This window comes from Seriola lalandi, unplaced genomic scaffold, assembly GCF_002814215.2.
Source record: "Seriola lalandi dorsalis isolate HSWRI2012SDOR001 ecotype SW California unplaced genomic scaffold, Sedor1 jcf7180002054470, whole genome shotgun sequence".
Taxonomy (NCBI): domain Eukaryota; kingdom Metazoa; phylum Chordata; class Actinopteri; order Carangiformes; family Carangidae; genus Seriola; species Seriola lalandi.
In genome coordinates this window covers 581,970-595,607 of record NW_019525023.1, presented here as the reverse complement: position 1 = coordinate 595,607, position 13,638 = coordinate 581,970, and the positions used below count along the sequence as shown (strand labels likewise).

Below are 13,638 nucleotides of genomic sequence, written 5' to 3'. Positions count from 1 at the left end.
TTATTCTTTATACTGGTCTGTCAGTCTGTGATGGTATACTTTGTGACAAATGTCAGGAAATGCAAAATCAGTGTTCTCAGTTGTTTTCAAGAACTGTTCACAAAGCAAAAATATTGATGCCGACAAACAGCAACAATATCACAATCTCACGAGTTCATTTAGTAGGTGTTCCTCACCTTTCATTCCTATCACATGATCTTCAGCGGCAGATGGGGTTTGCCCACTTGCCATGAAATGTGCATGTGCAAAATTTCCATCTCCTCTGAGCTCTATAAGGACTTCTTGTTTACATTTTTTCACCAACAATGTGATATGATCAAAAGCTCCAGAACAGCTACTAAATGGAAAGAACAATGAATTTTGAAACTCCAACATATGTTTCATTCAGAACAGGTTTTATACACATCTTAGCATGTTTATGAATTAAGGTTATTCCATAAAATCTCAACTGTCTGACAGAACAAAACATTGTTGTGGGGTTTTTTTTAAGTGGTAACAGAAATTCTAATAGGAGTTATTACTGTTAACACAAACTAAATATTCTTTTCCACTTATTATAAAAGAACTGTAACTTAAGCAATGTTAGTACAGGAAATACAAGAGACCACAAGAAATAAAGCACTGAATAACATTTATTGCACACGTGTAAGGCAGGTGCCATTAATCAGTGTAGATAAAAGATGTTGAAATGAAAAGTGTAAAATATAACCTCTGATACCTGGTAACCACATACACACTGGATCATCATTACTGCCCCGAGTCTTTATCAACAGTTCAGTAAGCCCACTGATACTCAACATCCAGGACTGCAGCACATCTGTTCACATACATATGAGGTTTCAATTGCTTTTTCGGTGAAAGGCAACAGTGTTAAGTAGCTAATGATGTAGACATGTGGTAAACCAAGACTGAGGTAGATATTCAACGAAACAAAGATTTTCAAAAACACACATTTAAAATCACTCGGCACAATATGAGCTTATATAAAGGAGCAGAGATGAGTAACAGAGAGAGCAGCAGGCAGACATTTTTTAATCCAAGGGACCATGCTGAGAGGCTGATCCATATTCCCCCTCATTACAAGCTTATTTACAAGATTAGATTATATGTGGCAACAGGATCAGGTTACGTTACTGTAAAAACAATCAGCCAAAAATGAAAGATGTGGATGTGTAAAACTGGTGTTATTGTTTTAAGTGAATTTTGCATTATCTCACAAATCGTATCTTTAGAAGTAAAACGGCATTTCATTTGAAGGATGCTTCAACCTGCAACACCTCCATCCTTAGTTTGCTTTCATCTGACATTTTCCACTTAGAATAAATGGATTTTAACTTGGAGAGCTGTGAAATGGCTGGCACCAAATTGCCAGTGAAGTGGGCTGTGACATCAGCAGCCTTTTTCTTTTTTGTTCTCCCTAGTTATCATTCTGTTTAGCTAAATTGAAGTCACAAACTAATGCACATTAATATCAATTCCAGCTAAATTCAATATATGCAGAGAGCTGGTCTCTCATCAGTGCACCAAAAAGTTCAGATCCCATTAGTTTGCTGATGCTGTCTCATTTGAATTTGGTCAAGGTCGGCGTTATTGTCTCCAAGGGGAACCCATTAAGCCGAATATGAAAATTAGGGTGATGAAAGGACAGAGGCCAATAGAAAGAAAGGATTTCATGAAGCCTATAACCCAAAGAAAGATTGTTTTCCATTCACATTACAAGCAATGACAAAATAAATACATATCCAGCAGGGGGCTCTTTCAACCCACAAATGAAGTCAGTGGCACACATTTGATTCAATACCCATCTAAAATTAGACCCACTCACGCTGATAAAATTTAACAGAGATAAAAAACCAAGTCGGCATGCTGAGAAAATATAAAACAAAAAATCCTCTGCAGCATCAGAATAAATGTGAATCATAATTTACATGTGTAAGAGAAGCATGATGACTTTCTATGATGTGAGACATGAAGTGAAAAGAAAAAAAAAGTGTCAAACAGATCTTAAGGGATGAAATTCAGATAGAACTGAGTTCTTAGCGTCACAAAAGTTCAGATACACCCACAGAACTTTTCAAACATTAATCACAGCAGGAGACTTAAAAGGGAACTTAAAGCCTTTGAGTCGAACTTTCATTAAACAGCGCTCAAAATGAAAGCATGAACAGAATAATATACGCTACAGGCTCATTAATATTTTCTGCTAAATAAAACTTTGTTGTTTAGTGTGATAAAGTTTAGGTTAGATTTTAAATGAACAAATTGTGCATTTCCATGAAAATCTTCAAAAAGGGCATGAATTAAAATGCAGAATATGAATGCTGGGAACTTTTGTCTTTCTGTCTTGAAGAAGTTCTGCATATTTTCAGTGTGATTGTCCTCAGTAAGATATTCAGCCCATCACATGTGACTTTCTGAAGAAGATATATCATAAGGCCTGTTTAGGTGAAGCTGACTCAAAGCTTTCTGAAATTACACTTAAATGAACCTGAAACCTGTTAAAGCAAATAAATAAATAAATCAAATAAACTCCAGTCTTAAGACACCCCCAAACCCGACAGTACATAGTGACACACAGTGCTGGTCAGTGAGTGAAAAACCAGGATGTACACCATGATACTGTTAAAACAAACGACAAAAAGTTCAAGTATGTTTATGAGTATAATGGTTCACCAGAATAAGAAGTCTGAAGTTGTAGTGTAGTAGTCCGATTTCCTTTGTGTGGCTGAAAATCAAAAATATACAAATAAACCAGAGGAATCATCATACACGACACTATGTAAACAATATACGTTAATAATTATCTCAAACACAAAAACTCATCAACATCTGCAGTGATGTATGAGCGAGAACAAAAGTGAGAACCTTAATGTATCATTACAACGACACATTAAGCTTATGCTTATGTACTGTAATTATATTGTCAGGTCCCATCATAAGCCCCATTAGACAAGAAAAGAGAGAAGGAAAAAAAAACACAGTCACTCATTCAACTTATTTACAGATCAGACCAACAGTAACAGTGAATGTGAGGTCACATCACACTCTTTAAACAAATACGACAACGTTTAAAGTACATTCTTCTCATGTGGAAAAATCTGTCCTTGATGTCTGTGCCTTACAGTGTCAGACAAACAGTATGAGTTGTAAATTTTTATGTTACAAATATATGGCAAACTTCACTTATGAGCGCTCAGTGCCGACGCATAACCTACACAAAATAGGAAAACATCTTTATCAATGATTATACTGCAGATTCTTTTAAAAAATGATCATCATTCACACTGCAAATGTGTCAAAAAAAAGTTGCAGTAATCCAAAAATGTATTAATTCACCTCCTAATAATAATATTACTGTCTACTTACTGACTTTAGAAGAACACGCTTAAAATAAATAATTTCCATATTAGACACATCTGCTGCCCTTTGGTTGCATAAGGTGTTTCAAAAATCAGCAATTTTCTTCCACCTACATGTAAAACGAGCATATTCATTCAGTTAATCTCTCTCTCGCGCTCTCTCTCTCTCTCTCTCACACACACACACACACAAAAGAGATGTACCTTCTGCCAGCACATTGGCTTATCTGAATAAGAACAGAGGAGTGCATAGGCATGCGCATTAAGGAGACAAACAAATAATTAAGATCATGTTTTCAGACAGGACTGAACTTGTCATTTCATGGTCTTGAATGGCATAATTAGAGTTGACAAGGAATGCATTAAATCACAGTAGGGGGATGTGAAAACAAGAAATAACTTAAAAGCACGGTAATGAAAATAATATAAAACTCAAAGGTTTGCCATTTCATTCAAAAACAAACCCAACAGCAATCCCAGAAGAACAAAAACCCCGACTGCATCCAAATGTTATTGTAAAGTGAACAAAAAGAGGTCAGTTGTGAGTCTGTCTGATAAACCGGATCTGAGGAAGATGTCAGATACAGTTTTCCTGCTCCGCGGCTGCTGCACTGAGCTCGGAGCTGGACGTCTGTCTTCCAACTAGCCCAAAACCACTCTGCTGGGTTCATAAGGATGGAAGGAGGCAGTCACTGGGGTCACACGTCCCAGGAGGTCCACGGGGCCCTGGAGAGCCAGGAGGGCCTGAAGAGGTGATCCCAGGAGGGCCTTGACAGAGAATTAGACATTATTGATTCCTGTGCTGAAATGCACTTTATCATTGTTCAGTAGAGCTTTCCATTAGTGATAAAACAGGCAGGCAGACGCTCCCTCACACAAACACACACAGTCATCACTGGCTCTCTTAGTGAAGATGTGTGACATACTGTATGGAAGTATATACTCATACATGGCTGGTTTAAATCCAAAATGTTACAGGATACTTTATATTGATATCTATCCTTTCATCTATCTATTATCTATCTATCTATCTAATAATATGTTACTGTGATATTAATTCTAGCTATAATGCCTGCACTAACTTCTACTTAACATTATCATTTTCCCTTAACACAGCCTAACTTCAACCGCAACCCATAATGTTTTTCACTTTAACACCAACAAGCATTTCTAGCATGTTTCCTTTTTTTCCTCAAAAGCTGGATATCTCATTTACACTTAATACATTTTTTAATTTCACTGTAATGACACTAACGGACAGAGAAAATACATTTCCTCACTCTCTAATATGGCGAGGTCATCATGGCAGACATTAGTATCTCATGTTACTTAGCAACAGCTTGTAGAGGTGGAGAGGCAGTTGAACGTCAGTCCCTTGTCTCTCACATCGTGTCCGTACAGTACAAACACGAATACAAGCAACACTTTCATTTTCTTTTCAACGTGTCTTTGTAAGCCTGTAAAAAACAACCCTCCACTGCAATCCAGCCTAGGAAGTGTCCATTGCATCAGTCAGAGCAGTCACAGCTGGAGGGAGCTCTTCTACAGCTCGTACAAAAAGAAGCACAGACACTGCTCCTTTCCCTCCCTGTGAAAACACAATTTGCCCTTTTCCTCACCGCCACATCCGTCTCCTCTAACTGCTTGCACACAAACTGCTGTGGACACTGAAAGGTACACAGAACAATCAAAAATCTTTTTACCCTCCAATTATTTAAATTAGCGTTCAGGCGACAACTTTGGCTGGCTGCTTACAGCTGCTAGCTTAACCCTGCTAATTAGCTACAGAACAGCACATAACTAATGCACCACAGGTGGGCATGACTTAGCAACAGCACCATCAGGAGTAATTACCATCAAAGTCGGTTACAAAGAGAGATGATGCAAAGACAGCAATTGGAGGTTGTGGCCTGTCAGGAGGACTTTTACCGTCTGCCTGTCTTCTGTATGTGACTCATACATCCTATTCCTCATGAACCCTCCTCAAGTACAGACTGTCGCTCATTATGATGGCCAAGTGACAGAAATTTTTGGTTGGTAGAAATAATATTTCATTGTCCAGAGACATGTAAATCTAAATGCAAAGGGGAAACGTAGAACAGCACATTCATTTTGTTCAAGTACTTCCCAACTCTCCCCAAGATGCGACTACAGCTGAAGTCTAACCCCACCCGATGTGCCGAAGGTGCTTCCTATCTCTATGCGGCCCTAGAGAGGATGTCTTCCACCAGCCGTGATTTGTTCTCTCCAGAGGAGCCACAGCTAGGTCCCCTTTTCCCTACACATCTATTATGCACATAGATAGATACAGTAGGTTGAGTGACTTCAGGTTCAATGATAAACTCCTACAGTCACACACTGGAAGTCAGTGAGGTAATCCCATTTCTCATCGCTCCATCAGGGTAAAGGGAGTTATTTTTTAGTTCACAGGACCAGGGGACAAGCTGACAACTTGAGTTGTGTTCAGTGAAACTTTTGTCCATGACAACACCAACTTTACAGTCAGCGCTCCGTTACTGCAGCATTTTCTCCTCTTTTGGGGTCCCTGAGTTTTGGAAAACATAGTGCAATCTGGGAGCTGTGTTAATCTCCAGCATGCTGAATTACCAAATGAAGGGTGAAATAGAATTTCAGGTTTGAGATGTGACACAACCCCAGCTCTCTGATAGCATAGTGACATACACTACACTTTCCTCCTTTTAGTGGACAGTTAGAAAAACACTTGCAGATGTGGCGGAAACAGGGTTGTCAATGCAGTTCCTGGTCATTCTGCGACAAATATGACACAAATACTGTGTTTTCTGTTGCTTATGGTTATTGTGTGGCCAGGTGGCAGTAAAACTATATCTGTATTATTCACTTGATGTTATTTTTTTAACTTTAAATTCTGTCAAAATTCTTGATATTAAGATTTACAGCAGGATTAATTTAATGTTTTTAGGCATCAGTAAAGATGAAAAAACGTCTAGAATGGAAAGGAAAAGAGCACAAAGCACTTCCTCTGGGAGCAGTCTTCACTGGTGCCTGCTCCTGACTGTTCTGTAGATTTATTGCACAAAATCACTCCTTCCTTTCTTGCACTTTGTCTGCTCAACCAGTAGCTCAAGTCTCCATGTGATCACGTCCAAAACACATACATTTTATAAAATGAAGTGCTCTAGCCAGGATGCCTCGAAGTCCAATGTGGTGTTCTTACCTGGTGGCCCCATGACTCCTGGATCTCCCGGTAACCCCAGACCAAGCTGGCCTCGTTCTCCTTTCTGACCCCGGTACCCTGCAGACAGACACAACACTTTGGCTGAATACAAGTACTGCAAAGATGAAGCCGATCTGCGTGGTGTCATCTTTACGGACTGTGTAGCACAGTTAGTAAGATTAGTACGAATACCATAACATGTTAAAATCCAAGGACTGTCAAGATGGGGACACACTTTTGTAACCTCTGTATCTGCGCAGCGACTCCGACATCACAGATTAGCTTCTCGATGATATAAACATCATCAACATGATGACAATGTCAGGCATCAAGTCTGCACTTATGCTGAGAGAAGCAGCCTTTGTAGTTGATGTAGAAATAGGCTACTCTGGATTTCCAGTTTCAATCCTAAACCTCTTAATAAAAAATAAGAACTGACATTCTGTCAAAATAAAAATCGTCAAACAAGCCATCTGTGCATTAGTGTTCGAAGAAGGCGGTGTTGTGGGCTTGTACGGCTTTCTGTCTTTGAAGATTTCAAAACCGAGCAATAGTCTTTTTCAATCATGGGTCAGACGCGGGTCACTAGAGGCATTCAGGAAGTGACAAGAGAGGCATAATCAAAGGTGGATTCATTCTATAGAAAACAAACAGATGCAACAGATGCAGGAAACAATCATGTCTCTTCATGACAACTAGACTCGATGATGATAAAGTAAAAAAAAAAAATGTAATTCTCTGCCAGAACATAAACACGATCATAAAATGAAATAAAAGCTAGTGCAGAGAAGCTCAGCCTTTTTTTCTATTTGGCTGCAGAGAGAAAACTAGATTACATCTAAGATGAAAAAAGAAGTGTTGGCGAACACACGCACATGCTTAGTTCGTCAAAAAAGGTGGTAAAAAATGTGCAATAATCTTCAAGTCAGGCCAGCAAGCTTTCTCACTCCATGCAAAGCCGGTAAGTCTTTACATTTCAAAAACAGCAGCATACCAAGTAAGAATGTGTGGGGCTGTGAAAATATTTCCCCATGAGGCACTTAAAGTAATGGAGTCTCAGGACCAGCAGTTGCATGGAGTGCATCAGAAACATTGAAAGGAGTATCAAGCTTTGCACCGCCTGCCCCAAAGGGGAAATGCTTCAATGCTTACATGTCAGAGAAAATCTCAGAAAAAAGGCTTATGAACGCCTCAAAACTGAGTCTCAAAGAGAGAGGGGCTATCCACACATTGTCGCAATAATGAGACTTCTTTCAACACTCACAGAGCCTGGGGCATTCATTCAGGGAGGAGACGTACCATGGAGAAAAGAACTGTACCTTAAGCAAAAAAAAAAAAAACTGAATAGCACACAGGGCAATAAGCTTGGGTGGCATGCTGGACTGGTGCACACTGATAAATTGAAAATGGCATACTGTGTCGGTACATGGTTTAAAACAAACTGTTTTGAGGGGCACTAATGGACAAAACACATTAGTAAAAAATAATATTGCCACAGAGTGGTTTTTCAGACTTGATTGACAGGATTGCAGTTTTGCACCTGTTGTACACTGTTGTATACAGTATGAACAGCAATATCTATTTATTCATACTTTGCCTTACCAGAAAAAAACACCTTTCTTTGAGCAGCTGCTCCATCACAGACCAATTACTGTTGGATATTTACTGACATTTTCATATTGTACAGCACAAAGCAGAGCAGCTCTGAAACACAGAGTTTATATCCTGATATAATAAAAGACACTTTGTTTAAGTCACTATCAATAAATATACAGAATGCACTGAAATACAAAATAAAAAATGAATGTTAAAACAACAAAACTTGAATTTATGAAATACGCACTTAACACACAATGACTTACATCAGTGAGTATTTCCATTATGATCTCAGAAGTAAAAGATGAATAGAATGACCAATCAATTACAACAAAAGAGGGAAAAATAACAAAAAAGAAATGATGCTCTTCAACATGCATCCTTATGGGTATTCTCTAACAGCTTGAGACTTTCACCATTGTGAAATCAAACCATGAGGAAAAAAAGACTGTGAATCCAACAGAGGGGTTATTTTTCTCCATAAACAATTCATTTTGGCATATTGGAGAAGAAGTCAAATTGGATATTCCAGAGGAGCAGTCTCCAGCGGAGGATGACGAGAAATAATGAGGAAATATTACCTCAAACTCTCTCCCCAGCTGAGTGGAGGCACAAGTCAACAAAGAAAAAATTAAGAAGTTGTTGAATTTTTGATTTATCAAGGGAAATAACTTTCCTCTTTATTTTCAATAAATATTTATTGCAAAGCTGCATTAAGAATCACCTATAAAACACGTTTGAAGCATAAAAAAATTAAACAAGCAGAACAAAATCCAAGACGTGTAATGCGAGTGGCATTAACACAGCACAAATACTACTTTTACTATATTATTCATGAATGAAAGAAGCATTTTATATTATAGCAGTGGGTTAACGTGTAAATGGTCTTGAATAATGTGAGGTAGATACAAAGCTTAAAGAGAAAGGCCGATGCAATGTCTTGATCTGCACCAACACGTAACACACTCCTCCCTTTCCAAAGTTAAGATACCGTAGTTCTGCTGCGGACACAATAGAAATTCTAGGCAAGTTTGAGGTATAATGCCTGACCAGCAAACCATCAATGCTGCATGAGCAGTCAGGAAGTTGTGTCAGTTTGATAAAGAATGTTCACCCGCTTTCCTGACTATGCTCCTTTTATATTTTAGGAGCTTTCTTTCCTGGAGTGAGGTATCAATACTGTGGCTCTTTCCTGTCCGCACTGATAATACTTTCTCTTATTCAGAGCCAATTCTTCGTTTGTCTTCATATTTCCCAGAGAGCCGCTGTGCACCACACTCCTGGCCTTTCCTCTGCTTCCCGCCCCTCAGTCTGCATTGATATGTGGGTGTAAGCAAGAGAAAAATACCCATGAATCCCTACAAAATGCAAGCGTTAGCCTACATTGGTGCCCTCACCCCAACCCAGCCAGTTACCAATGTCAACTCTTTGCATGCAGAAAAACATCTTAAACTGAGTTCATGCCAACCTGCAGCCCTGGTTTTATAATAGTAAATGCTGCCTCCTTTAAAAAAAAAAAAAAAAGGTTACATGTGTGATACAGCATATGCTGGTTGGACTAATTGGTATATTTAAAGCACCAAGGAGCCGTACACATATGCCATGGCTACATAAACATTCAATTACATCAGGCAACAAATGGTTAATCAAGTTTCAAAAACAGTTTTCAAAAATAAAGAATGTTATTTCTTATTCATATTGTAACAGAAGTGGTTATTTTCCTGAGGTTGTGTTACGGTCCAGCAGTTCCGCCTTCCAACTTTAGCTCCTACCTTGAAGACCAGGAGGTCCAGGCTCTCCTGGCGGGCCTGGCAATCCGTCCTTGCCAGGAGGTCCTGGAGGCCCTTGGACCTGTGAAGCTAAGATGCCTGCAGGTGTCTTCTGAAGCATGGCAGCGCTCGACAGCTTCTCTGCAAGGTAAGAAAAATAAAAACTTCAAATGTAAAATGCTTAGAGATGACACAAGGGAGAAAACGCAGAATATAGATGGACAGAATGGTACCTTCAAGGACCCTCAATACTTCATTTCGAATAAACGTTTTGAGTTCCTCCATGAAGCCGGGATCACCCTGTGTGTACAGAGAATAACATGAAATTCACTGAAGAATTGCTACACAAAAAAAAAACATTTAGGAGACGGAAACAGTAACTAAACTTTCATTCATATAGTGAACATGGCATGAAAATCAAGAAGATACCTGTCATATACAGACGAGTGATAAATTACAGGAAAAATGAGTAGAAGCAGGATCACAATGTCTCCATCCATAGGGCACGAGGGGGCACTGAATGGTTTGATGAGTATGAAGATGATGTGAATCAGCACCACCATCAAAACACCTGACTAAGATACTTCATGGTGATTTTTCCTTTAATTTGTCACAGGTCTGTATCACAAATTTCATCTATAAAAGGTCATGGAAATCATGCTGACGGACTGATTACTGCTAATATTCTGATTTCTTCAGTTCTTAACTATTCTTAACTCTGAACTATTCAGTGAAAACTCAGCTTGCATTATAATGTAACATCTGTACCTTAAACCCAGCTGGAAATAAAATGGATTCATTCAGAGAATATTAAATTTGGTATTATACGTCTATAAAGAGATTTCTAGGTGTTTCTTTATGTCCAGATGTGCACTTAACAGGAAAAGTATAGCTTGTCATGGTTCTTTCTGGCTCTAAATGTATGTAACATCAAAGCCAATATATAACATATATGCTCTCGCACTCAAAGGATTTAAGAAACCCAGAATAACATGGTTTAAAAAAGAAAGTATACTTTATGTCAGTCATGTGAACCCTTCTCAACTGCGCTGTTAGATCTTTCCAGGGCTGCATCAGTAGCAATGGCAAACAACTACAGCCTTGGACCTTGAATCTTTGCATTCAAAACAGTTTTTCATCTCTGCTGTGAATGTTATATAACTGTTGTGACTGCGTACAGTATGTGTAAAATGTCTGTGACACACGGAGGTGTTTTCACTGCTCTGCAGATCTCTAGGCACGCCCACATATCTCTGTCTTTCTCTCTGTCTCCATCTCTCTCCCTCTCTGACCTTCTGTTGCGCCTAGATGATCAGGAGTGGGAAGTGTTGAGCAGAAAGAGAACAGCAACCTCCCTTGCACAGCCTTGTTTGATGTTTCATGCAGAAATCTGTGGCTGCACCATTTTCCACACAGGGAAGTGAACTAGTTACACAAGCTCATGCAGGGGGTAGGCTGATTAAGGCTTTAATCATCTGCGAATACAGTCTTTGTTTGCGCTGAGGAATTTGCTAATTTACAACTTACCCGGAGATTTACACTGTCCAGCTGTCCTGGAGGGCCAGGATCACCTTTTTGGCCTTGTGGTCCGATCGGTCCAATGGGGCCAGGATCACCTGGGCGACCTCTCTCACCTTGAACACCTCTTTCTCCGGGAATCCCTGCATCACCCTGTGTTACAGCAGCACAGACTTAGCTCTATATAATACTAAAAGACATTTTGCATCATACAGATCAAGATAAAAAAATCACTGACTGGCAAAAGCTACAGCACAGTCATTATAATTTTTAGCTCTTACTCATACCCAACTGTATCACTTAACATGCAGTACACAGCGACCCATTTCTCTTAATGTGTCCAGTCAGTCACCTGTCCTGGAGTTCTGTTGCCAAATATAAAGCTAAAAGCCTCATTCTGCATCCTCCATTACCAGCATTTGCAATAGATTACTGCAGAAGTGTGACAGAGCTCTTTAATTTTGCCTTGCAAATACAACAGGAAACTGTACTGAGCGTTAAATGCCTTTATCCAGTGCTTATGTGCTTGTGGGGATTAGTCTTATTTGTGCTGAAGTGAAGACTTTCATTACTATTCATCAAAACCTTTTTTTTTGTGCATTATAGTCTGTGCCATAAAAACAGCTTCTTTTTAGGAAAACAGTCATGATACTACTTACACGTTCTCCTTTGGATCCTCTGTCCCCTGCTCTACCTGTAGCTCCCTTAGAAGTAAAAGCAGAAAAATGTATTTTAAGGCTTTCTTGTAGACAAAAACGTAAACTGGAATGCGAATAATTGGAAAAAGAAATTATGCCACCCCTGAAGCTTTTCATCCACGCAGAGTATTGATGTTCAGTAACATGCAGGGGCAGACAAAAAACTCCATTATTCTAATCTGTAGACGTGAAGCTGAGATTAGTATTATTTAAAACCACCATATTGGCATGTTGCTCATATTTACTCTAATATTTGCAGAACTTTCTGTTTTGTTGTCTGAGAAAAAAAAAAAAAAACTGAGCGAGCTTTTCTTGAATTACCTGACTTTGAGAGATGTACTTTTTTTCAGATGACTGTGCATTGATTGCTTCTTACTCAGCTCAGGTGTATTGTATTGTATAATATCTCCCTGTATAGGGTTTCACCTTCTGCAATGTCACGGCTCCTCTGTATCACTCCTGTTTTGTTTTAGAAATGCCTGCTTTCCCACCAGCTGTCTCTACTGTATGGAGGCGCAGGGAGAGAAAATACCTGTCTCTGGCTTCATGTCACAACATCTTGTGTCTTCCAATCCCTCCCTGTCACTACTCATTGCTTCCCTTTACTGCGCACACAGCAATACCTCTGGGAGCATCTTTGTATCAATTTCCTGCTGGATTACAGGAGCCATGCAAAAGACAATCTGGCATGATGTGGTTTTAAAGCGGGCATCTCTTTGTGATGCTGTTCTCCCCTGCCTGCTTTAATCTGCAGTACTCTGTATTCCCCAGTGCCTGATGGGAGGCTTAAATCTATCATCTTGCCCACTGAAATATGCTTCCCTGAGCATTACATTAAACCTCAAAGCAGTGTGCAACGAATCTGGGTATAGGAGCAAAGCCACCTGCTAGATGGCACTGTTGTCCCACCACAAAGTCAAGCACCATGGCAGAAAGACATGAGAATGAAACTGTAGAAAAGGCTCTGTGCAATAGTGAGATTTTGATGGAAGAATATTAACCAATAATAATGAGAAAACAATAAACTCTTGGGGCTGTCATTAAGGTGTAAGGTGAAAAAATCTTGTAAATCAAGGAGCAAAACAGAAATATTCATAGTCAATCCATTTTGGGTATTAGATTGTATAATGTGCTGAGAATGGCTATTCATGGCAGATCTGTTCTTCATGCTGTGAGCCCATTCTGTGTGATTATGTAGTAAATAGCGTATAATAAATTAGATCAGTCACCTAAAAACAGACTTTGCTGCAGTATTTGTTTCAATTTTAGCCAGGTTCATCAGGCAGGAAAATGCACATTTAATCTAAGTGTCTACTGCCCTCTATTACAAACATTTTATCATTGCCTGAAAGCATTAACTGTATAATTAGGGTAAAAAGACTAAAAGTCAACAAAGCCTTAAATCTGCAGGATTCCATTTAGTTTTTATCGTTAAAATCTCAAATATGCAAATAGGTTTAATGCACTCAGGATGCTGTAGCTTTTGGCGGGGGGGTGGGGGT

General features: G+C 39.2%; 1 protein-coding gene across 4 annotated transcripts in view; it reads right to left on the bottom strand.

The window, feature by feature from the left end:
• Positions 1–614: 614 nt before the first annotated feature.
• The window catches only part of LOC111658998 (uncharacterized), a 95,083-nt gene continuing 82,059 nt past the window's right edge, over positions 615–13,638 (bottom strand). For 3 of the 4 annotated variants that reach the window (XM_023411781.2, XM_023411782.2, XM_023411783.2), the window contains 6 exons: positions 12,098–12,142; positions 11,448–11,591; positions 10,154–10,220; positions 9,924–10,061; positions 6,556–6,633; positions 615–4,127 (listed from right to left, as the gene is read on the bottom strand). In XM_023411781.2, the coding sequence (XP_023267549.1) occupies positions 4,027–4,127; positions 6,556–6,633; positions 9,924–10,061; positions 10,154–10,220; positions 11,448–11,591; positions 12,098–12,142 (573 nt within the window). In that variant the 3' untranslated portion in view covers positions 615–4,026. The other variant, XM_023411784.2, reaches the window with a different exon arrangement.